Source organism: Schistocerca cancellata, chromosome 6 (genome assembly GCF_023864275.1).
Source record: "Schistocerca cancellata isolate TAMUIC-IGC-003103 chromosome 6, iqSchCanc2.1, whole genome shotgun sequence".
In the NCBI taxonomy this organism is placed as follows: domain Eukaryota; kingdom Metazoa; phylum Arthropoda; class Insecta; order Orthoptera; family Acrididae; genus Schistocerca; species Schistocerca cancellata.
Window position 1 is genome coordinate 199147124 of NC_064631.1, and position 24976 is coordinate 199172099.

A 24976-nucleotide genomic window follows, 5' to 3' on the forward strand; every position below is an offset into this window, starting at 1 on the left:
ACATACGGAATATCAGGGAAGAGACTTCAGTGTAAATCATAATTATGGCTAATGAAAATGAAATTGAGGTCGGCGCTTCATGTAGCAAAGCGAGTGTTGGTAGATATTAGTTCATTGGCGTAATAGATTTTAAGTGCGTAGGAAATCTTAAATTGTGTACATCTTTCGGAGCTAAGTCACCGTCGCCGCACTAACAGTCAGCTGTCAACTTGAATTTTTGTAATCAGATATTTTTATACAGTTTTTGCAAATCGCTAGAGGAGAATGGAAAGATGGTTCCAAAATCGCGGGGCACACCCTCCTTGCCCAGAGGATCGCGTTTTTAGTCTGTTGCGTTGTTAACGGAACTTCAAACCCTGATTAGCCGTTCTCGTTTTTTTAAACTTGTCAGTTTTCTGCTTTGTAACAGACTTTGGTAAGGTCTGATAATCTGCCTAATACTGGTATTCACAAAACTTCACAAGAGTGTTTTTCTAGTAATATTAACACAGATAACACTGGCCTCAAAATATTATAGTTAACAGCACTGTTTAGGATTCGCCCCTCGTTTGCTTTCTCCATGACTTCCACCATCTAGAAATAAACTAGAAGGCAAACCCCTTCGCTGAGTTACTAACGTGCTAACAAGACAACGGAGGAATCCCTTCATTTCTGTTGTAAGACATAGGTGGTTGGCTGTTTAACCTTTGCCTTCAGATACGATTAATTTCGTGATACGTGAAAACATTTCGACGATTCTGGCACGAAAGACAGAGGAAACTTGCATTGGTATCTGAACTACGGCGCTGGTAAGTCTCTCCCTGGCGTCACATGGCAACGCCGCAGACGCCTTTGTGTGTGGAGCCGAGGCATCGGGTCGGTCCCCCCTAATGTTCACAAAAAGCGCAGCGCAGGCAGTTGATGCGCTTCCTGTATCACGACCATTGGTTTCGATCTAACTGCTGTAGGCGCGCGTAGTGTAGAACTATGACGCACCTTATAGTATGTTCTTTGAAAGTTACTGAGCATAACTGGTCAACCGCAAAGTTTTATGCTGCGGCAAATCAACCTTGTCATCCGAAACAAGAAGAGGGACAACATTGGTTTCTGAAGCCTTCACTTGATTTCTGCGCTTCCATAACTGTGTGGAATCTCATGAACTACGTGTTCATGATCACTTAAGTCTCCATGTATGCATTCTCAAAGTATTCGTACAGTATTAGTTTTGGTCGCAAACTCTCAGAAGGGTTTGCCTTGTTACAATAAAAATTTTAAAACCATTAACCCAGTTAATAGAAATGCACCTCACAGTTGCTACCCAGCCATTCTCTTGACAAAGTTAACTCAGATACGAAGAAGGTATACAAATTAATGTAACCGGTATGTACTGACACATTTGTATAAGAAGTCGAAACCAGCGAAGTTGCTAGGCAAGTTCGATGACAAAACTGATTATTTGTTCATTGTAAAGGGAATGAGGAAAGGACTTATTGTCAGTGCAGGGCAGAATTCATTTATGATGCAGCAATGATAGCCGAAAGTGGAGAGGAATTAGTTTTGTGCTAAATGCTGTGCTAGCTGTAGGCTAAGATAAATTGTACACATGTGGGTATGCTGAAGGACTAAATGTGCAGCCGGGAAATAATAAAGAAGAGGATATATCCTTTTGGTATCTGGGAAGCAGAATAGACAAACACGAAATAAAAAGAAAAAGGTACGCTCAAGACGAAGCAACAAGAAGTTCGAAATGCCCTTGTTTAGACTAAATAGCGAGTACTGCGCAAGAATGTAAAAATCGTGGCTGTTTTTGAATCTCTTAAAATGAATCTGAAATGCGTAAAGAAACTCGCGAAGCGAACTACAATCGGAACACATCATCAGAAAGTATGTGGCATGCTTGGTTCCACTATTCATTTCTAATCATTCGACTCTGCTACTGTGAACAATATAACATTGCACACATTTTATTATATGTTAACATTAGCTAAGAAGTAATACTTCGGTTACGGTTGACCACCAGTTTAGTAAATGAGAAATACGGAAGTAACAGCATTAAAAATTAGTGATTCCGCAGTTGATTCTTCGGCCACTTGGAGTGCAGCATCGCTGTAGTTGTCAAGAAGTTCGGTCCCTTTTGCCCCATAGAGCTTCGCGATTGTTCGTCATTTTACAGTAGCTGAGGTCGTTTCTCGAGTTGTCACTTTTAATTACAGAGACGCAGAATTAGTCTTGCTTGGCTGTTTCAGAATTGGCAAAGCCAGCGAAAGGTGAGAGAGAACTACGGACAGAGAAATGACGTCTTCAGGGGAAGAAATTAATCCAGTTTATTACTGAAAGAAGTGGGATGACGAAGATTTCTAAAATCAGACATGTACGATAAATGCTATTCTGAGGCCTTAAACATCTAATACCGTGGCGATGTCTGTTAATTGCCATGCAAACTGATACAACTGAAATACGCAACGTCATTGCTACTGCTACGTTCCTCGTACGGCGTGCCCCCTCAAAACAGCTGTGGTTTCAAACTTTTCCAGAAAAATGTCAGCTTGTCCGCCTAGTACTAAAAGGTTGTTGCGCGCCCCCCCTCCCCCCCCCCCCCCCCCCCCCCACAGGCAGCAACGAATTCTGCCGGCGGTTGGTGCGACAATGCGAAACACTCAAGAATTTGCGAAGTTGGTTGGGTTGGGTTAGGTTAGATCTTGTGTGGGGATGGGGGGGGGGGGGGGGGGGCGTGTCGGCTTTAAGAACAATCCTTCACAAGTACAAATTTGTCGGTCTGCCAATGAATCAAAGCGTGTGCTGGACATTCGGTAATCAGCATCGTGGCTATTGATTTATTTTCCAGCTTTTGCCTGTGAGCCCAGTGGTTTCGTTTGCTATGGAATCTTCTGTACTGACTAGAAATATTGCTGAACCAGTTTTAAAAAAATTGAGTCTTTGGTGGTGCTGAATTGAATTAGCAAAGTAGTCAACTGAAGTAGTGCAGACGTTTGTGGAGTGTTGGAAGAAATTGAGTCTTGTGACCAATAAGGGATAAGGGAGTGCTTGCATTCGCCAATCAGAAATGTCAGTGAAGGAAAAAGTTATTATTTATTTGTAAACTAGCATAAAGAACTGAATCAAACTGGTCTTTCGGCTAAAGACCACATCAAACAGGGCTAAGATTCTATCATACACGTCGGCTTCAAATACGAATAATCAACAGGTGTTAAGTTGGGCGAAAAATGGGATTCAAATTTTTTGTAAATGAAGTAGTGCTGACTGCGCCAATTTATCTGATGGTCCTTTCTGTGGCAACCTAATATTCCTTTCCATGGAAACCTAATGTAGTTAATGATGTTAAATATTAGACATGAACATGTGAATTTAATTATCTAATTCCATTGCCATAGGAACTATAGATTTGTCATATACCGGACTGACCTCTTGATATCTGCATATACAAGGGTGGCTCAAGGTAATGGCTCTTGGATCATAGGGAAATTTATAATGATACGTATAACAGCGGAATTAGTACCTGTAATAATAACGTGAACTGTGCTATACGCACCACCATTGCTCAACAAAGTCGCCTTGCTTTTGTACACATTTGCGCCATCGGTGAATCCAATAATATGAACCAGTTTGGAAAAATGCAGGGTTTCGGTTCTTGACCCAAGATTTCAAAAACACAACTTTCGCCTTTGATTGTGAACTAGAACGCGTCCGTCACAGCACGTCCTCGATTGGCATCTGCGACATGCGCCTGCCAGCAGCTGCGTTGTCTACCTGCGATGCTCCCATTCATCTTTATGGATGAGGTTAAAACGGAAAATAGAGGGTCCAGAAACAAAACCCAGATTTTACAATGATGGTTTTCATGCCTGGGTTCAACCGTGGCACAAGTGTGCACAAATGCATGGTGACTGTTGAACGGTAATGTTGTTTAGAGGAGTGTAAAAGTTGTGAACTGTACTGATTCCGCTGTTATTTGACCCTTATTAAATTTTTTAAATAGAAGGCATTTTTTATCTTGCATTGTACAATTAAAGCAATAATTAATGGAAAAATTACTATAATGGCATAGGACTGTATCAGGCCTCCTGTGAACTGAACACAAGGGTAACTGCTAAAGGGGGTCATGCCTCCTAACATGCTCGTTACGTAAAAAAAGCTGACCCTCTACCGTACTGCAGAGAAAACTGAATCTGTGGTTTTGGGCTTTCTTAATTAGTCTTACTCGTTCGTATGCAGATATTTGAGGACGGCCCCCAGCGGGATAAACAGTGCTGGAATAAAAAATATCGACTTAACAGCTGTGTGAATGATAAATCATGAATTTTTTTTTAGGGGAAAATTCGTACTGTGAACTAAGGCCGCTACAAGATAGCAAAGAAGCGGTTGCAAAGCAACATCAGGCCCTCACAAAAATTGCAATTTGTTTCTGCATTGTTGCACAAGTTATATCAGCAGCGCTAAAATTTTCAGGTATGGGGTAATAACGGTTGTTTCTATATTTCAATAAGTGAAAATCAGACGGATCTGATAAGTAGGTACGCCATTTAGAGGTTACGAAACGAAACCTTAAAGCGGAAAGTAGAATTAGTTATTAGTAGTGCAGCCACTTATGTTGACTTGGAAACGCGGAACAATTACAGAAGACTTCAAAACAATCAAAATTTCACGAAGATTATTAGAGCACAGCTGTTTACTTCCAAACTTGAGCAACACAACGTCCACTGTGTAGTGTACATAGTACCTTCACGTGATGGCGAGTATGTCGCCTTCAACTTTTTAAATTCATGCCTTTCTTATAATTTCGGTCTGGTTAGAGCTACAGGCTGTTTGTTAATTTATATTGGCGAGTGTATAACATAAAAAGATGGGAAGTTAAGGTCCTCAGGAGGTTTCAGTTGGTGTTGCTTAGAAGTTGCCGTCCATAAAGTTCCTTCTGAGTGATTGACAGGATATGGTTTGAAATCTCTGGGAGAATGCTTCAATGATTCCCTGAACGAATCTGCGGCCAATTTTTTTTTCCGCCCAACGACATAAACTCGAAGTAGTTGAAGTACCTACCCGCGTACGTTTCGAGCAACAACAGGTATTTTTCAAGCTTGAAATTACCCACCGTTGAGGCGCTCACATTTCGGATTGCGCGTACGAAGATACTTACCAACAAAATTCACGAATGAAGGCATATACAAGCTATTGCCTTATGTTCCAAGCCAAATGAAGTAGTAGCGAATGCCGTTGGTCATCACTATAGGGAAGCGGCGATTATGCATATGGGATTGTAGAGAGGAAATGCAATGCCTCTTTTAGCAACACATGAGACGCCCTTGCACGTTGACTCGTGAGTGGCTCTGCAGGTCTTCCGTTGCAGCTACCACTACACCAATTGTTGACTTAACCGCGACAGCACATTAACCAGTATTGCCCTGCTGAAAGTATCATAGTAAGCGTTTCCATTCTTGCATCCTTAAACGAGGTCTTCGCGTGCAAGAATGATGGTCATCCCGGCGTTTTCGCACAAATATGAAAATCACAGTAGCAAGATAACGCAGTATTTAACACGCTGGTATCGTATTCGGGAGGACGGTGGTTCAAATCTGCGTTCGGCCGTCCAAATTCAGGATTTTCCCCCTTAAATCGCATATGCATATACCAGGATGGTTCGTACGAAAGGGCACAGCCCAGTTCAGTTCCTATCTCTCCCCATTCGTAGCTTGTGCTCCATCTGTTACGAAATCCTCGTCGTTGGCGGAAGTTGAACTCGCCATGAGAACCGAGACGAATTTTGCTACCAACCAGCGATCCAACCCGAGAAGTGTATGTATTACAGGCCTTGGGTGAAGCTACAAAGCAACTGGAACGCTAAGTATATTGTTGCACCGAAATCCTGTAGCGGTTCGTCGAAAACAAGATCCAGTTTCGAAAGAAAGCAATCAAATTGCCTACTGTGAGTTCGTCAGAAAACGTAGTCATTAGCCGCTGACACATCCAAATTTACGTGCTTGCTATAGTAACAAAGCAAAGTTCACTGGGTTCTTTTTTTAATTATGGTTCTAAGCAAAGATTAAAGACAACCGTTTTTCCACAAAGACCTATACTTCACTGCACGTGCTTGATTTTCTGTGTCGTTAAACTATAAGCTGTAGGTAATGAATAATTCTTTGTTAACGTTACATATCCACCATCTTAGTAACTGCTGTCTGCAACCATTGCAATCGTCCATTTCAGTACTTGACCTGTTCTGAATGCATAATGCCTACCTCCTGCTGCGAAAGTAAGATAGCTGCAATTGGTCTAGTGCCAGCTGGGTCATAAGATTATAAATATTGGTGCGAAAGTTGCCCTCACAGCCAATTCTAGTAGTTTCAAGTAACTTGGCTTCAAGAAAACTGTATGGAGGAGGACAAGACTTAGAATACGGAAGACAGTTCCCTTGTCCACTGTGATTGTCACGTGAACTAGTTAATGAATCTAACTTGGGCATGAAAAGGGTTGGAAATATACAGCTATAAAACTACTACGATCTACCCGTGGAAATAAAATATGATAGTATTTTCAGATGTTTATTAAAGATCTTACTTATTACGTACCATAGAATTTTTCGGTAGAAATCCCATTTTACCAAAAAAACTAAATAACTGATCACAAGTCATCCGCCAATGGATCTGCATCTCGTCAGTGTTGTGCTCAGAGTAGCTCTTTGGTCGATGAGTATGTTTCACCCGCACTTAAACACAATTTATGTTTACGGTCATGAGTACATAGCACAATTTCTTCTCACCAGTTAAGGTTTTTCATTTCTCCCAGTAGCCATAAAGACTATGTATAACACTACAGAATCTCCAGCCATGCCCGCTGTCCGTAACAAATTCGTGTAAGTTTCTTAATGACGACATATTGGACGCAAGCAGCGGACGGGTCGCGAAAAAATTGCGCCATTTCACCCACACCATAACGTGAACTCAAAAGATGTTCCACTAGAGGCCAACTGTTGTTGGGAAGTTGCCTGTGTACAGTGATGTTTCTGGTTAAACGCGTGAACCTATGTCTGGATATCCCACCCAACAGTGCCATGAGTGCAGAAGGGTCCTGTCTCGAGTTGTTTAACTTTTAAAAAGTGGATCGCCGATGAGAATTTTAGATATCTGCAGATCACGTGAGGCCAATCGGACATGGTTTCATCGAAAACATCATGGCATGTTTTGTGCCCCCGTGCTTAAAAAACAGGCAACAAATCAAGCCTGTGGCACTTACAAAATAACTACCGTTGGCTGGGTGGTCCTATCCCGTGACTAATTGAATCCTCCTGTACAGTGCCTTGTTCCAGCCATTGTAGTGTTGGGACTGTTGATACTGCTGCAATTTTCAAAGAGAACCAAACATATCCATACATACGCTATTATTACGATGGATTCAACACTCTCAAAGGCCCTATGATTACCCAGTGAAGCTTGTGCTCTAGTTGAAATAAACCTGCTCTCCAATGGACGTTAAATCCTTATCCTTCTAACGTTCTTCCTTGCACAAGTTCACCAGGATGCATTGCTCATCAGCAGTTCCTACTTACGCGACGTGTGCATTTTCAAAAGCTGAAAAGTCCAGGAAGATTTTAAAAAAAAATGAATCACACTGCATGTGCATACTGTTGCTGGTAGCCTTGCACTAATGCGAAACGATTTATGCAATGTTTATTCCGTATCGTTGTGTAATTACCGAATACTCTTTAATGTGAGTGGAAATTTGCAGTTAATTTCTCCTTCCCTTTTCGTTGTCAGGTTTTGGATGCAAGTGTTCCGAATCAGTCTTAAATCATATTTAAGTACCATATTTATTTTCACCTTCAGATGATGGTTCAAATGGTTCTAAGCACTATGGGACTTAACATCTGAGGTCATCAGTCCCTTAGAGGTAGAACTACTTAAACATAACTAACCTAAGGACATCACACATCCATGCCCAAGGCAGGATTCTAACCTGCAACTTTAACAGCAGCGCTGTCCAGGACTGAAGCGCCTAGAACCGCTCGGCTACAGCGGCCGTCTCCTCCAAATGGTCCTTCGTACTTAAACTGTTGATCACCTGTTTTGTTAATGTGCCCTAAATACCACGTAAAGTGTTCAGCTCAGAGCAGTTACTTTTAATAAAGGTCATCTGACAAAATATTAGTCGCCTTTTTAAAGGAACGCATAGGTAGCTTTCAGCTTTCGAGCGCTGTAAACGTATATCCAGCACTACACGGTCGTGTGACCCTACTCCGTAGACATAAATTCATGGCAGTGAAATGGTATGTGCCAGTTGCTTGTATAGAAACAGCAAGATAAAAGATTCGACTTGATAAATGGCAGAAAGTAACAATTATGTTCCGATGTGCCCATGACCAAACCGCGAATGAATATGCCAGATTTTTTGCTGTGTCAATGCGGACTATCCATTGTGTCTACGAGGAATGGCGTAAGAACAGTGGCTGCAAAAAGATAACAGGACAGTCACACCTCGTCAGTGACATAGGTTTCACAGATTACAGGAATTGCTGCTCTGTGAATGCAGACCCAACTGTTTCATTGCCAAGGAAACACCACACAGATACTTGCAGTTGGGTATCTCGCAGAAGGCCATTGGCTTACGCCACCACAAAGCTGTATGTCTTTGATGGACCAATCAACACAGAAACATAACTGTAGAGTAGCTACCTGGAGGCGTGAAGTATGATCTGACTAGTCGCAATTTTGCCTCTGCGAATGATGCAAGCCGCAGTGTCCAGACTGCCAAATAACACGTGTAATCCGCGGCGTGTGGATGATTTAGTTTATATTGGAGATGGCTCTTGATGTCTCAGCTGTTTTCGTATCATTACGTGACCCGCTTATAGAGGATAATGTGAAGATAAACCCGGACGTCGGTGAGAATATGTCGCCCGTCCTTTCACGTCTTGAGTAATTTGCTGTGAACGCTCTTGTCTTCAAAGATAACAGCAATGTTCATTGGTCAAAACGTATACTTTCATTGTACCTACACTCGGACACCGTATCGCTCCTCGACAAGCCCGCTAAATCACCCAATTTACCTAGAACTATTTGAAAGAGCGGATGGAACGTGGTAGTAAATATGTAAATATCACCCGTAGTTTGGTAGCCCTACGGGAACTAATTATCAGTAGATGGCTTCGTCTGGGTAAGATGTACCTAAATAAATTTACGAAATAGCTTCCGTATTGAGACCATTGTCAAGGCTACAGTATACGTTAGCGTGATGTCTGCTTTGTAGGGGGGGGGGAGGGTTCTTATAAAAGTCATATCGAAAAGTAAATGTGTTATGACCATAACGGATTGTGGTTTTGTTTTGAGAATCGCCTACACCGTGGTGGATGGGATCCCCTGACCAGAGCGAGTATAGCAGCAATACGCTAGTAAGCAAGCAGCAGAAGTTGTAGTGTCCAGTTGCGTGAAAGACGGGTAAGAAATCCCGCCTAGTGAGTCGCGCGCTGTGATACACTTTCTACTCGCGGAAGGAATAACATCGAAATTTTTTCGCGGATCGAAACGGTTTACGGCGAAGGTGTTACAGAATGTGTGTTCTTAAGTGGTGTACGGAGTGCAAAAATCGAGAAAACTTTATGAAGACCATCGATTGACATTGGAAGAAATTTCTGCAATACTTGCACAACTTACCTGAACTTTCTGATGACACTCTTCCAGAAACGCAGGGACACCGGAAACGGCGCGCAAGATGAGTCCCAAAACCGCCGATAGAGCAGCACAAGAAATGTCATCAGCGCCCACAAGTTTCTTGGGCTAATTGAGTGAGAAGGTGAGGGTTTTCTGAGCGTTGTTGTGACTAGAGATGAAACGTGGATGGCTCATTATATAGTCGTCACGGTGGCACCACACGAATTTCCATCGTCCAATAAATTCAAAAATACAATTTCTAGTAAAAATCATAGCCTCATGGAACCGTAAAGGCATCAATTCGCGCCGATATTTTGAGTTTCTAAAAACTCAAAAGCACAATTCAGAAGGAAAGGAGAGGAATACTGACGAGAGGTGTGTGCTTGTCGCACTACAGCACCCACCCTCCCATAGCCTTAGCTCTTGGACTCTGTTAGCATGTTTCGGCAATCCACCCTCTCTATTTATTCCCAAGATTTGGCATCTTCATATTGTCATCTTTTCACTTCCCTGAGTGGTATTAAATGTTCACCCGACGAGCAGGTGCAGAAAGAGGTTAGTGCGGAAGGAACTGGGGGGAGGGGGAGGAGTTTGGTACAAAGAAGCTTGTGCGACTGCTCACCACATGCATTGAACGAGATGCAGATTATGTGGAAACATAGTCAACAATTGTATCAACAGTATCCTGTAATTTTTTCGAATACACTATTTCTGGTTTGTTTTGACTTTAGATGCTATCTATTTATGTGTTGAATATTCATGTGCAAAGTCTCGTAGCCACTGATTGAACATTGCAACAAGAAATGGCGTTCGTGGTGACGTTTTCTTCACGGCGTTTTCTCCCCGGCAGTAAAGAATCTCGCATACAGTATCTTCTAGTATAACTAGCAACGAACAGTGATGAATGGAAAGGTACATACACTCCTAAACGAAACAGCGTTTTCGTGCTTTTGTTTTTTTAAGTAGCAGTGGCAGAATGGCAGGCGTTTTGGCCGACGCTTTATGCAAATTGTCAGCTGAGGGAGGAGTTCCACTTCCATGAATCAGCAGCGGTATCAATCCCTAATAGTTTGGTTTGTTTAGCGAGTGTCGGATGTAATTACCCAAGAGGGCAGGGGGTGCTATTGTAGAGGGGAGGCGTGTCGCTTTTGCTTCAGACGGGGCAAAGATGGCGGCGGCTCCCCGTATTGAGCGTATCGATTAGCAGCGCGTAGGGGTTGACGACGGGGTGGGGGTGTGGAGGGGGAGGGTTGGCCTAACGCCCTTAGCCAGTTTCGGCAGAGGCGCAGCGTCATAGTGTGACTGGAGACCGGGCAGTGCACATCGACAACAGCAGCAGCCACAGCCATGCTGATAAACTTAGTCAAGGATTCTGTGCTCCAGTGTTTCTGCCACACTTGTCGGGCTCCGCTTCCAGCAGCAGGTATCAGTCGCCTCTAATTCTCGTCTTTGGTGCTCCATTTCGCTTTTACTGGAATTTTGCTAATATCCTCCGGGGCGACGTCTAACTTGCTCGATGGTTGTTCTAGCCCATCGTCGGTCAGCGCCTATCAAGAAGGCGAAGAACAAACCTCGTTCCAAGCAACCCAAGAAAGTGAAATTTATCAGTAAGTATTGGCTACTACTTGCTTGTCTCACTTTTCTTACCCCGTTCACGCTTTGCTTCGTAGGCTGTTGGTTATTCTGAAAGAGTGGGTGGGGGTTAGCCATGGATTTAGTCCATGTCTAGCCATCTAGGCGCTCGTAGCTTTTTTTTCTGCCTATTGTTATCAGACTTGTCGCGAGCATATATTCCTATATTGTCCGACCAAATAAGTTAGATTTTTAACGTGAACAGGGGTTTTGCTATTTCTTGTTCGTGATTAAGAATGCTCGTTTGCGTTCGGAATCGTGGAGGAAGCCTAAATGTTATGTCGTAGAACGATCTTGGAAAGGAAAAATCTCCAGCAACGTCGTGTATCTTTCCTTCCCCCGTTATCGATTCAGGTGAAGGTAATGTGAAATTCATGAGCCAAACCGCATTACTGCAGTATCGAGCTAATGACCCCCGCTGGACTACTGGCGTATGCGAAAAGCATAAATGGCACTCATTCGAGCTTTTAAATTGCCATCCGATTGTATTAACCGTTCCTCAACTTTCGGGCATTGAGCGATGCCTTCATTTGAAAAGAACGGACATAATGCCGATGCACGTGTTGAAATTCAACTTTGTATAGATAAATGTTGTGAAGAAAAAAATGTAGCCAAACTTTGTCTGTTTCCGATTCTTCAATCTGTAATCCTTACATTTTTGCCTTAACCTACAGTAAAATAACACCTAGGGATGTATAAATGACTTTACTGAAACCACAGCTCACAAAATCCGATAACTCATACGTCACATTGGGCAGTAGAGTTAGGCTCTTACAGGAAAGTAGTCTGCCGCCGAAGAAGATTGTATTTGGCAAAGGACATCATTGTCCATCGAGGAAAACATACCCAAGAGGGTAAAGCTTCCCTACGATGTGGTCGCATACTTGCTTGGCTGAGCTTCAACAAAACACGTAGACGCCCACTGTTAGCCCGAATGTCTTCTCATGGCAGCAGTGACAGGTCTCGCAACAATAATAAGAGCTTGAAGGCCTAAAAAATCCACCGGGTACAGTTCGAACTAAAGTGGTCAGGATATGTGCAGTCATTCTTTTTCGCATATCTTTGAGATCATAGGATGCTCTTCTTAGAATGAATCAGTAAAAATCTGAAGGGCAAATGTAATAGTATCAGCGAAATAAAATATCCAACTTGGTGCAGGCCTTAGTTTTTGACGCAACTTCGGTGACTTATGTGTTAATTTCGCTGCGTACTTGATCACACGGCGGTAATTTGGTTTCAATAGGCAGAAAGGCCCACATTTTAGACACCTCTAACACACAAAACTCTCTGATTGTCATGGGAATCTAGCCCAGGACTAAGGCGTTAGTAGCCAGTGATGCTAAACACGGTGGCAGGTGCAACGGGAAATGACTTTCCCAAGGCTAATAAAAATACTGTTCTGCCGCTGAAGACCTCATCACACGTGTTGAGATGATTACATGCTGTGTGAATTTCTGACAACAGGGAGACTTAATCGCAATCACCCAGCTCGAGAGGGATAATTTGATATGGGTCGGCACCACATTGCTTCCAGTAGTTGCACGAATCTCTCTCCCCCCTCCAAATCCCTTGTAGATAAAACATTGAACTACGAAAATTGGGTTGTAGCTTTTAAGGATTTACGTGCCGTATTTGACATATCTTGAAACGCTCTTAAGGTTTGGCCGCGGTCCATCCTTGTCCACATATCTCAACTATTACTCGTGAAGTGTACCGCCACGGTATCCGACGAATGCATCGCCCCAAGATGTTCTAAACTTTTCAGAAGGCTATGTGATGAAATTTAAGATGATTGCATGTGAGGAAGAAAATCTGTTTCTGGGAGGGGAGAGGGTGGTTTCTTGATACAGGGACCTTTAAGAAGTTGATCCGCACAGCATCATTGCAAGGAATGCTTAGCTGGAAAATTTGACACTGGCTGACATGTCGGTTTTGATGGGACAATAAACTTTATTCCTTCTGTCATCGAATGGCGTACGACCAAGATAATCTGAAGATCCTCGAGCAGTAAGAATACTTTGTGTTAATAGTAGCACTGTAGAATAAGTGGATGACATGCATGAAGTTAAACAGCGATGTTAGAAACTTGTTCAGATACTAGTTTCTGGTATCGTTTTCAGTGACAGCGTCAATCTTAAGCTCTTTCCTTGGGAAGCCAAGTTTTAGGTGTCGTGAAGTTTAGTATTGTTAGCATCTAAAATGTATCCTATGCGGGCACTTGTCCTTTCGTTGTCTATATCGCTAGATCTTAGATTATTGCGCAAGCACGATTCTTGTAAAAATGGAGTTCTGATTTGGGCACTGCACCATTCCTTGTTCGCCATTGCAGGGGAAAACGGGTAAAGACCCGTTTACTAGTCCCTGTGAAGAATTTAAATGTGTTGATATTCGAATTGCCGGTTGTGTGTTGCCGCCAACATCCGTCGTCTTTTCCTTGAGCATTTCTTGACCGCTGAAGTCTTTGATGTTACTTTTCAGAATGCGTTTAATAGCACTCATTTATAATAGTCGTTGCCATGAAAGAGACAGCTAGTGCTGTGTTTTACCAATCATGGTTTCAAGTCGCAGTTGTGATATAATTACCAACACTTAGTGCCGAAAGATTTCTTAATGTTCGCTGCCCGGAATGGGCTTCTCAAGAATTTTACGTCCCTGTATACTCTTGGTCCTACTGTGCAAGGACTGTCTTGCCTTGTATCTCTGAAACGATGGAGGAATGACTTCGCTGCCGGCCCACACTTTGTATTTCAAGCCATTACGAGAAATGGAGTGCATCAAAATCATTCTGCTTTTCTGTGAACACTACGCTATTTGCCTTGCCGTCCTCAGTGATATTCCACCATAACCAGTTTGGAGGTATAACTGAGTTTGAACTCGAACACAAACTTACCCAAGAAGAAACACACAATTTGTGGTGTAGTGGAAATACACAGGACCTTCAGAAGCCACGCCTGATTCTAGCGTTACGTAGGAGTCAAGTCGATGGCCTATGAGCGATTTCATCGCCACATGTATTGATCCCACCTGTCGGTTAAATCCATTGATATAGTGTGGCTATTCAGGCCGCTTGCAACCTGCACTACATAGTACAAACAGGCTTACATTTTGTTAAGCCCGTCACAGTAGATTTTTTGTTTCTAGTTTTCGCCTCGTATAGCTAAATACGTACGCATGCGTACGCTACGAGTCTCGGGGAGACAATCTTAGTCAGACATGCCGTCTTGCCCCTCCCAAACAAGTGTCCGGTGGCGACGCAACGTCGCGCCGGTCGCCGTCGCACGGTGACGTCATGGCCGCACCACAGACGAAGCGGCACCACCTGCGCTGGCTCCCAATCGATAGTGGGGCGCATCTCACGCCAAGGCAAGGGCGCAGTGCTAGACAGTGGCAAAGTGTGGGGACAGCCTACTGCGGCTCGTAGACGCCCACTGTAAACAGATATTTCCATACCCTTTCCGTGGCTCCAAATTGCTTTAAAGGCGTGAGCCTTCTGCAGAAACAGATTTCTATGTTTTAATGCTTGTAGAACGAAGTACTTACGATGTTTGTATAGCTTCCATTAAATGAAATTTCTGAGAATTATTTTTAATTTCGGCCAATAAGCACCTTTGGATAAAGGAATTAACGCTTGTTGGGGGATTGAAATAATGTGATGACTAAATGTCATTTAGTTACCAGTCTGGCACTGGCCATAGGTGGTTTAGGGAAACAGGAATCCTAAAATCATCTTCTCCAGTTTTTTGTTTTCATCTCATTTCTTTTAAGTAGTAAGCGTCATTATATGGCTTGAGACAGTCAGCAGCATTTTGTGGTTGTATGCCCTTCCAGGAATGACCATTCTCCCTAGGATGGAAACTGTATACTTGATGTGTGTATCTGAAGTAGATTGATGGAAAAGGGTGAGAAGGTATTCGAATTGTTTGTGGAGCATGTGTGTGCGGTGGGATAGCCTAGTATTTGCCTAGTTGGATGTGGGGGGAAACCAACTAAAACTCACTTCTAGGCAGGCTGGTTCACCGGCCCTCGTCATTAATCAGAAGTGATTTCGGTCTGGGGCAGGTTCGCCACCCAGTATCCCAGAAGCAGTGCTTTAACGTGCTACAACAATATTTGTGTAAATAAATAGCATTACCAGTAGTGGTTGTATCTGTGGTCCATTTCAAAAGAATCAATCAATATAACTAATTAAAATTGTGCCACAGAAGACGTAGATTATGCATCATATGGGCAATGTCTTACACAATCGCTGCAATAGAGCTTTCGTATAAGGAAAACCAATATAATTCTCCAGAAAGAGCACTCCTCCCAAACATTTCATAATAAATTTAGTATGTGTAACAGTAGTCGTGTCCATCACAAACTGCCAAAACAACATGGTAGATGATATCTGAAGCCCTGCAGTATTATATATTGAAGCAGAAGTATTAGTCACCCTTAAATTTTACACTTGTCGGAAGCCTGCATACTTTTCTGTGGGTAGATAGCTGTTACACACAAGACCTCGTTTTGCTAAAGTTAAATCATATTAGTTCATCTTTGAGAAAGTATTTTTGGTGCACTTATGATGGGGAATTGTTTAGTTTTCCCAAGTCACTGTGAATAGCTGTTGCTTTTTTTTTTTTTTTTTTTTTTTTTTTTTTTTTTTTTTTTTTTTTTAATTTTTATGAATTGAACTGCCACATGGCTGCTACTGTTCACCCTGAGGACTTCCTGTCTTCAGATCAGTGCAGCGAACTACTTGGTTCGCTAAAGTAATCTTTCTCATTATTTATGAACTTTTTTCAAAGTAATTACTTTAATCTTCTTGTAATTCTCCTGTACTGTAGGCAGAATCTATTTATTATTAGTTTTAGGTTCATTGTGCGTTGAGTCAAGTCAGTATATGAGGCAGTTTTGATAATTCTCTCCAACATCTTACCTTCATGTATGCATAGTAGAAAACAAAATTTGGAGTGCTGTTTATCTCAGAGTGTAAATGCAGTTAGCCTACTATTAGATAAATCATCAGAACTCATCTGATAGCCAGATTTTGTACTGTGGCTCCCCACTGGTGATAGGCTTGTAATAGCACAGTTCTCATCGGTGACTTCCAGGCAAATGCATGACTGACCAATCCTTAAAAAAAAAAAAAGTTGCTTATCTCTGCTTCAGCTGGCGCATGAAATTTCTGTAATAACTTAAAGGGAAGTAAATAACCAGGAGTGGCATGCAGCCCTGTCAGTGCCAGCACTTGTGTGGGCCCCTGTCCCAATTGTATTCTCCACTGATTTGACAGAAAACTTGTGCCTGGTGTCATTGTATCATCTGTGATTAAATGCACAGTCCGAAGTTTAGTGCTTTGGATGTGTTACACAGATATTCACCACAAAGTGAATATTAAAGATAAAATACGCATAGGCCTATATATGCTCTGTTTTTAATTGCAAAAGCATAGTAAAATATAGTGATACATCACCTAGCTTCAACTGTAGCCTTTAGTAAGTTATTCATTTTCTACCTAAAACTGCTGCACAAATAGACCTACTTCAACCATTATTTGTGTTGTACATGCAGTCAGAATTTCTTCCCAGACATTACTTCATTTATACAGATATCAGTCAAGTTTTTTCTTTGCTGTACTGACTGGCTGAGAGCCCTCAGTTAATTGAAGTTGCCAGGCTGTACTGCTAATTGTTAAACCGCTCATGTTTCTTGCTTCAATGCTGGTTACTTGTGAGAAGTAATTAAATTGGAACAATTGCAAATCTAAATGTTGTTCTAACATCAGGATATATTTCAAAGTATGGTGAACATGTGTAGCTTGTACTGATTATGCTGAGTTATATTGGTTTTCCTTATATGAAAGCTCTCTTGCAGCCAATGTGTAAGACATTGCCCATATGATGCATAATCTACATCTTCTGTGGCACAGTTTTAATTAGTTACATTGATTGATTCTTTTGAAATGGACCACAGATATCAACCACTACTGATAATGCTATTTATTTAAGCAAATATTGTTGTAACCATTTTAGAACAGACAGGTCCCTCTCTGGATGGCTGTTCACGTCAACATACACAATTGTTGAAGTTTACACAAGTTTTTCGCTCTTTCTGTTTCTCTCTGTTGGTGAAAGGTTCTTGGGATGGTGGTACCTCCAACAATCCTGTGTCATTTTGTTTGTATTCATGAAATAATGTGCAGTGTATGCAGCACTTATTTGCTTTGTATATAACCACATTGTGGTAAGCAATGCACAAATGTAAGTTTTCGCCATTTGGGTAAACATGAACAGCTATCTGAAAATAAACCTCTCAATTTGAAACTGGTTATAGCGCGAGATTGTGTTAATGAGTAGCATGTTCAATAGTGGTTGTTTGCTGTCTTACTCTTTGAAGGAATCGACCTATGATTTGCACACAGCCAAAGTCTGTCAGTTGTAGGTGAATAGTCTTCATTTGTATTTGTTAGGAAAGAATCAGTTGAAAGGTATGATAATTCTTTCAGTTTTAGAAAAAAGATATTTCATCAGAATTCCTTTACATTGTTTACTATTAATTTCCTGGACAGTTTGAAAGTTGGGTTAATGTATAAATTTAATGAACATAATGCATATCATATAGTTGCTCAGACAGTTTGTCATGAAGTAAGTTAGAGGACTATGAATTCCATCTGCAGGAAATTGCAGGTAGAATGAATTGTCATTACCGATCTGTATATAGGAGAGGGGTAGGAGCAGAATCCTGTGAGCTTAAAGGTGGTAAGTAAACAGTGTTGTGGAGGGGTTGTGTCAGATAATGCTGTGAGGATAAGACAGTCTGTTTAATAAAAGTACTTCTAAGTAAGGCCCAGTAAATACCCCATTGCATCAATGGAGTTGCAGTTAGCAACTTGTAAACTCCATTTAATTTTGGAACACCAACAGAGTCCCAAATTGAACTGACTGTTTTAAGAAACTAAATGTAAAAAAATTGAGTTATTCGTGATCACAAATGAACTTAATTTAATTGTTGTTAATTGTGATTAAGAAGTAGTTAGTGTTATTCTCTATCACAATATTATGAGACAAATTTGTTAATCCTCTTTAATAGTTTTTATTGTGCATAAAATTGAAACAAATCAGCAGAACACCTGGAAGCACACCATTAATAATCATGCCAAGAAGAACTGAGACAGTTTTCTCTGGTTGTGTTTTGTTATGTAAAATAGTTTTATTAATTTCTTGTGTGTTAAAAGTGAAAAAAAAACTGTTTGCCTGTTTTCTGTGTTTCCTTTTATCTCTTACAATAATTTTTAACAGCAGTTATTAAAATTCCTTGGAAAATGAGGAATTTCGCATAAGAATGGTGTAGAGTAGATACCACAGTTCTGTTGTAACACTATTGTCTGAGGATGAAAAGTGGACAGCACAGTTAATTTCTACAGATGTTATACTTACACCTTTTTCATACATTATTAGATATTTGATACTACTACAGCATGTCATGTGTGAGCAAGACATGTGACACTGAAGTGTTATTTTTGTAGAACTAAAAATATATTTAAATACTTCATGAATTTTTTTCATTCCACAGCTACAGAAATCAGGTGCCAAGAGAGGTCGAAGGGTGGTCTGGCTTATGAAGTTATATTAGCTGACCCTGTTACGGATACACCCCCAAAAAGACCAACTTCTCCCAAGAGCACATCTGCTGAAAACATAGAGGAGAAGTTAAAAGCAGCTGAGGAAAGGAGAATGGTAAGCTATGTTTATCTGAAGTTGATGTGAAAGCCACAAAACATAAGTAAACACTTTTTGTGAGCTCAACTTTAGCATGAGAACCAAAATAATTGTGAATCTCTGATGGGTAACTGTGTGAGTGAGTGAGTGTCCAAAAAGTTCAGAGACTGATTTTTAACTCTGTTGTATAAGTGATGCCAGGGCGTTAACTACTGAACAAATGTGCAGTCGACCATTCAGCTGTGAACAGACAATATACGACCATAGTTCAATGAATCTTCAATAAATGAAGTATTAAACATAGTCTCCAGAATCTTTTGAAGAACAGAAAGGTGTGTGTGACGTTTGTCCTACTTGTCTTGAATCCTGTACAAAACTGACTGTGTGAACACCTGCTGCACTTGGTAGTAAAAAATACAGACAAAAATCATGGGTGATAAGACTTTGTGTCATTATTACAAATCTAACACAAAAGGGCAAAGTGCAGAACTTTACATGAAGGATCAGTCATTTGATGACAGCCTTTTGGACCATGTGATGCCAGCTGAAGAATATGCTAAATGACTCAGTAATTGTTTCTTATGGTTGTATGACCATTCTGTGCATTTTACTCAAGTGGCTGGAGACAGAACAACTGAAGCATTAACCACCATATTAATTTTTCTTTCTTATCCCTTCTCTAAACTTTTTGGACTGATATGGTGTAGTATCCTGTTGCTGGAGTATGTGTGGTACACGTGTTAGTTATGTGACATATTCTAACGTTTCCATTTCTGTGTTCTTTTAGTCTTTAGAAGCAAATAAAATGGCTGCCTTGGCAGCTAAAATGTCGAAGATTGAAGAAGCATCAAGGAAGAAAGATGAACAAGCAAACACATTCATTCTACAGACACGGGAAGCACTGGAACAGAAAATGGAAACTCACGTTGAAAAGAGAGAGGCTTACATAAACGATCTCAAAGCAAAGCTTAAAGATCATGTAAGTGCAATGATTGCCATAACAAAGAAGCTGTACATAATGTTTCACAGCTTACAAGCTTATTATTTGAAAGCATTTTTCTGAGTACTTTATTTTCATGTGTTTTTTTATTTTTCTGTCTAGTTGGAGAGTGTGGAGAAAACAAGACTGAGTCTGGAGCAACAGACAAACGAAGTTAAGTCAGCTGTAGAAGAGAAACTAAAGACTGCAGCAGCACAGAGGGATGAGAACATCAAGAAAATGTTGGAGAGGCTTAGGGAGCATGTGAGTTAACACTGCTGAATGAATGTCAGCTATAAATTTTTCAGTGTTTTGGCTGTGTCGTTATCAATGTTGATGCTTGTTCAGGAGCATGCCTAGATATCGTGCACAAATTTTCAAAAACAAAATTATTGCTAAATGTTTATGTTAAAAATAATAATGTTAGGCATCTTGTTTCAGCAAAGTAACGTTTATCTGTTAAAATGTTTAGTTTATTGGTGGTAATAATTTCACAAGTCACTGGATAAAACACAAGTTACGGTTCCACTTCAGATACAGTCCTGCAATTTGTGATTGTTTGTAAATGAATTCTAAATGCCAGTGCTCAGCTGCTTAGTAATAGTTTGGGAAAAGTATTGTTAACAAACAAGAAACACAGATTGTCAGTGCTTGTCATTTTCAAGGAGTAACTTTCAGTTTTAATGAAAACTAAAATAAACTGTAAGGTTAATTCCAGATGAAGTAATTTAAACTGTGAACTGAAAGATAGTTATTTGCAATTACGAAGTTATTTGAAAAATTTTTGTGCGGTTATAAATAATCCTGCATAAAAATAGTTCTATTTGCCTTTGTAATTTCGCCCTTATATTATCAAATGCCAATGATGACATGTTTATACTGGGTGTTACAAAAAGGTACGGCCATACTTTCAGGAAACATTCCTCAAGCACAAATAAAGAAAAGATGTTATGTGGACATGTGTCCGGAAACGCTTAATTTCCATGTTAGAGCGCATTTTAGTTTCGTCAGTATGTACTGTACTTCCTCGATTCACCACCAGTAGCCCCAATTGAAGGAAGGTAATGTTGACTTCGGTGCTTGTGTTGACGTGCGACTCATTGCTCTACAGTACTAACATCAAGCACATCGGTACGTAGCATCAACAGGTTAGTGTTCATCACGAACGTGGTTTTGCAGTCAGTGCAATGTTTACAAATGAGGAGTTGGCAGATGCCCATTTGATGTATGGATTAGCACGGGGCAATAGCCGTGGCGCGGTATGTTTGTATCGAGGCAGATTTCCAGAACAAAGGTGTCCCGACAGGAAGACGCTCGAAGCAATTGATCGGCGTCTTAGGGAGCACGGAACATTCCAGCCTATGACTCACGACTGGGGAAGACCTAGAACGACGAGGACGTCTGCAATGGACGAGGCAATTCTCCGTGCAGTTGACGATAACCCTAATCAGCGTCAGAGAAGTTGCTGCTGTACAAGGTAACGTTGACCACGTCACTGTATGGAGAGTGCTATGGGAGAACCAGTTGTTTCCATACCATGTACAGCATGTGCAGGCACTTTACAAGTACGACACAACATGTGGTTCATGTACGATGGAGCTCCTGCACATTTCAGTCGAAGTGTTCATACGCTTCTCAACAGCAGATTCGGTGACTGATGGATTGGTAGAGGCGGACCAATTCCATGGCCTCCACGCTCTCCTGACCTCAACCCTCTTGACTTTCATTTATGGGGACATTTGAAAGCTCTTGTCTACGCATCCCCGGTACCAAATGTAGAGACTCTTCGTGCTCGTATTGTAGACGGCTGTGATACAATACGCCATTCTCCAGGGCTGCATCAGGGATTCCATGCGACGGAGGGTGCATGCATGTATCCTCGCTAATGGAGGACATTTTGAACATTTCCTGTAACAAAGTGTTTGAAGTCATGCTGGTACGTTCTGTTGCTGTGTGTTTCCATTCCATGATTAATGTGATTTGAAGGGAAGTAATAAAATGAGCTCTAACATGGAAAGTAAGCGTTTCTGAACACATGTCTACATAACATATTTTCTTTCTTTGTGTGTGAGGAATGTTTCCTGAAAGTTTGGCTGTACCTTTTTGTAACACCTTGTATAAGCTTACAGCTGTACAAGGGGTTATTGCTAAGTTCTGATTATCAACCTTCAAAGAATATAATAGTTAGTGTTGACTTACTATTATTAATGCTTCTCTGCATAGTTACCATCCAGATTAATACATTTTCCTAGCATTTCTTGACATTGCAAATATATTTGTAGAAGTCTGCAGATTTTGCATTGAAGTGCCCTTACACTTCACTAATGACTTGTTCTGTTTTCAAACTGGTGACTATGCAACGGTTTCATTTCCGGGAACAAGAAAAGTAGTTTGAGGTGAGAGTGGGAGACTAAATTGGATGCTGCAGGATCTTGAAGCTACGTAAGTTTTTGTCATCTGCAACATGAGTCAGCTGGTGCATTGTAAGCCACAAGATGAACACCTCTGCAGAGTCTCTTAATCGTAGTTTTTCCAGAAGAATCTTGTAGTATCTGCCAGTTATAGTGTGACCCTTAGTAAGGTAATGTGTGTAGGTGACTACAAAGCAGCCATAAAAATGTGAAAGTGTGATCTTCAGACAACTTGTGCCCTTGGCTCATCTGTCAGTGACATATCTCCAGTTTGGAGATACTTTGCCACATCACAGTAGTGTCATAAGATGGGCAGTCATTTCCATAACCAGTCAACATCTCGTTGTCGATCTTAGTTCTGGTACTCTATGAAGAAAAGCGGAAAGAAATTTAACTCAAAATTTCATGATTATAACATGCAGAATGATAATTAAAACTTCTAGATACCCCCCTATAATGGAAGGTTGAAATTTTTAGGTCTTGAGTTCATTAATCTAAATGGTGGTCAATGTAGTTAGTGGTTAGTGAATACGGGCCAGTATGCTACAGTTTGTTCGAAAATAATGACGCTGATACAGTAATTTCAATATGACTAGAAGCTTGTCAATTTGTCCCCTGCTTTGAAAGTGAGCGTTATATTACTTGCCTTGCCCTACATCCAGTCCATATCATTTTTAGTATACTACAGTATTTTTCACAAGGTACCTGCTGAGCAGTTGGTAAGGGCTGTTTCTTGTTCTGCAATTCAGTGTCATATTGTTTCCATGAAGTACAATATAGAGTATACAGTATTTCTAACACTCGTTAAAATTTTGCTGTCAAAAGAGCAGTAAATAAATGATAAAATATAAAATTATGAATATAATAGAATGTGAAAAGTAATTAGTGAATTGCCACTATTTCTTTAAATATCAGTGAGATAAGAAATGATTAAATGGAAAAAATCTGGGCTCTGTTGTAGAAAATTTTCCACAAATAAAATGTTTCTAGATAATGGAATTATATTCCTGTTTGCTGAAAATTGTTTTTTGGTTTCCTTATTGCTGAAGCAAGCTGTCTTAACATTTGAACATTACTGAATGAATGTTGCATGTTATTTGTGGACTTAGTATTGAGTCTGATGTAACCAGGAGGACCATGTAGAACGAGTGCGCAATGGTATGCAGGAGAAAATAACTCAGCTTGAAAGTCAGATCCAGCAAAAGTTAGATCTGGCACAACAGAGACGTGAGGAAATGGAAAGAGAACAGCTGGAGAAACTGCGTAATCACGTAAGTAATTCAGTGGTATATGTATCAAAAAGTAATTATTTGTTCTTAATGATGTATATATGTTGGTGGCATTTCTGTGGAAAGAACTGTACATAAATTCCGTTTGAGGCAAATGAAAATGTCTTACTTTCTATTGTTAATACTTCCGTATATTTTAGGGTTCTTGGAAACTCTAGTGGTGTAATACTTAGAATGTTCTGGCAAACTGTCTGTGTGATAATTGTACCATTAACTTAGGTGTTATAGATTTGTTTGGGCTGAATCACTCCCCCCTATTTAATATTGGGTGTAGTTTTTGGATGCATACAGTTCAGACAGTGTTATTTAGGTGACTAATCTATTATGTAGACAATTAAATCTACTTAAAAATATAACCTGTGAAAGAGCATGCACTATCATTGAAAACAGCTTGCAAACTATGTTTACAAAAGTATTTTGTAGGAGATTTGATTTGTTACAGATCTTTGTCTTTGTGAATTATTTATTCTACTAGTATATGCCCCCCCTTGTAACTTAAATGTATACTAACTTTACCTTGTACCAGGTATTTTCTTATGCATGTTCCAAACTAATTCCCAGTTTTGAAATTAGTTGAAAGTTGTGATCTTTCATTTGGTAATGTGTTTTGCACTTCTGCACCATGTATGGACTTTGCATGTTCTCAAATCTGTAACAGAATCTTGTGAAGCTTGCGGAGGTTCAACAAGTAAACGAGAATCAAGGCAAGAAGGTGCAGGAGAGACTAAAGGAACGTCTAGAAATAGCAGAGTTAAACCGTGAAAAGGAGATACAAAAGAAGCTTGAAATCGTCAGAGAAAATGTACGTCGTGAAGTATATTGAATTTTCATTAGCTTGCATGTACAGTTTGCATGCTTAAATGTTCAGCTTTACTGTGTTATTTAACAAATTTTATTATTCTGTGTCTGCATGATAAAATGTGGTGTATTTGTGAGTGGTGGTGGTGGTGGTGGTGGTGGTGGTGGTGGTGGTGGTGGTGGTGGTGTGAAAAAGGCGCTGTTAGCAACTTCAGTGACATAGCACAGGTTCCTATAATACCAGAAACCATAATTTATGCATATTTCTTAAGAAAACCTCTATTGTTTCCTAATAATCTTAAATGGAATGGTTTCATATTTGGAAACATTTTCTGGGGTGCCCTCTTATTTGACCAGAAGAGGGCACAGAATCCATATAATACTGCAATTGAAGATAGAAAAAAAGTTATTGGTGACAAGGGTAGGAAATTGTATTGATGCTGATATTTTTTTTTTTTAATTTATTTATTTATTTTTATTTTTTTATTTTTTTTTTAATCTTTGCTTCAATACTAGCTGTTCAGATGTGTTA

The 24976-nt window shown here is 40.5% G+C and overlaps 1 protein-coding gene across 4 annotated transcripts in view; it reads left to right on the plus strand.

The window, feature by feature from the left end:
• Window positions 1–24976, plus strand: part of LOC126088608 (stathmin-4) — a 34514-nt gene that overhangs the window by 2717 nt on the left and 6821 nt on the right. Inside the window, exons 1-7 of one of the 4 annotated variants that reach the window (XM_049906825.1) lie at window positions 10918–11058; window positions 11165–11242; window positions 18822–18985; window positions 19755–19946; window positions 20070–20210; window positions 23488–23628; window positions 24305–24448. In XM_049906825.1, coding sequence (XP_049762782.1) covers window positions 10983–11058; window positions 11165–11242; window positions 18822–18985; window positions 19755–19946; window positions 20070–20210; window positions 23488–23628; window positions 24305–24448 — 936 coding nt within the window. In that variant the 5' untranslated portion in view covers window positions 10918–10982. Of the gene's footprint in view, window positions 1–10917; window positions 11059–11164; window positions 11243–18821; window positions 18986–19754; window positions 19947–20069; window positions 20211–23487; window positions 23629–24304; window positions 24449–24976 lie in introns of those variants that run through there. The other 3 variants (XM_049906827.1, XM_049906826.1, XM_049906828.1) reach the window with 3 other exon arrangements.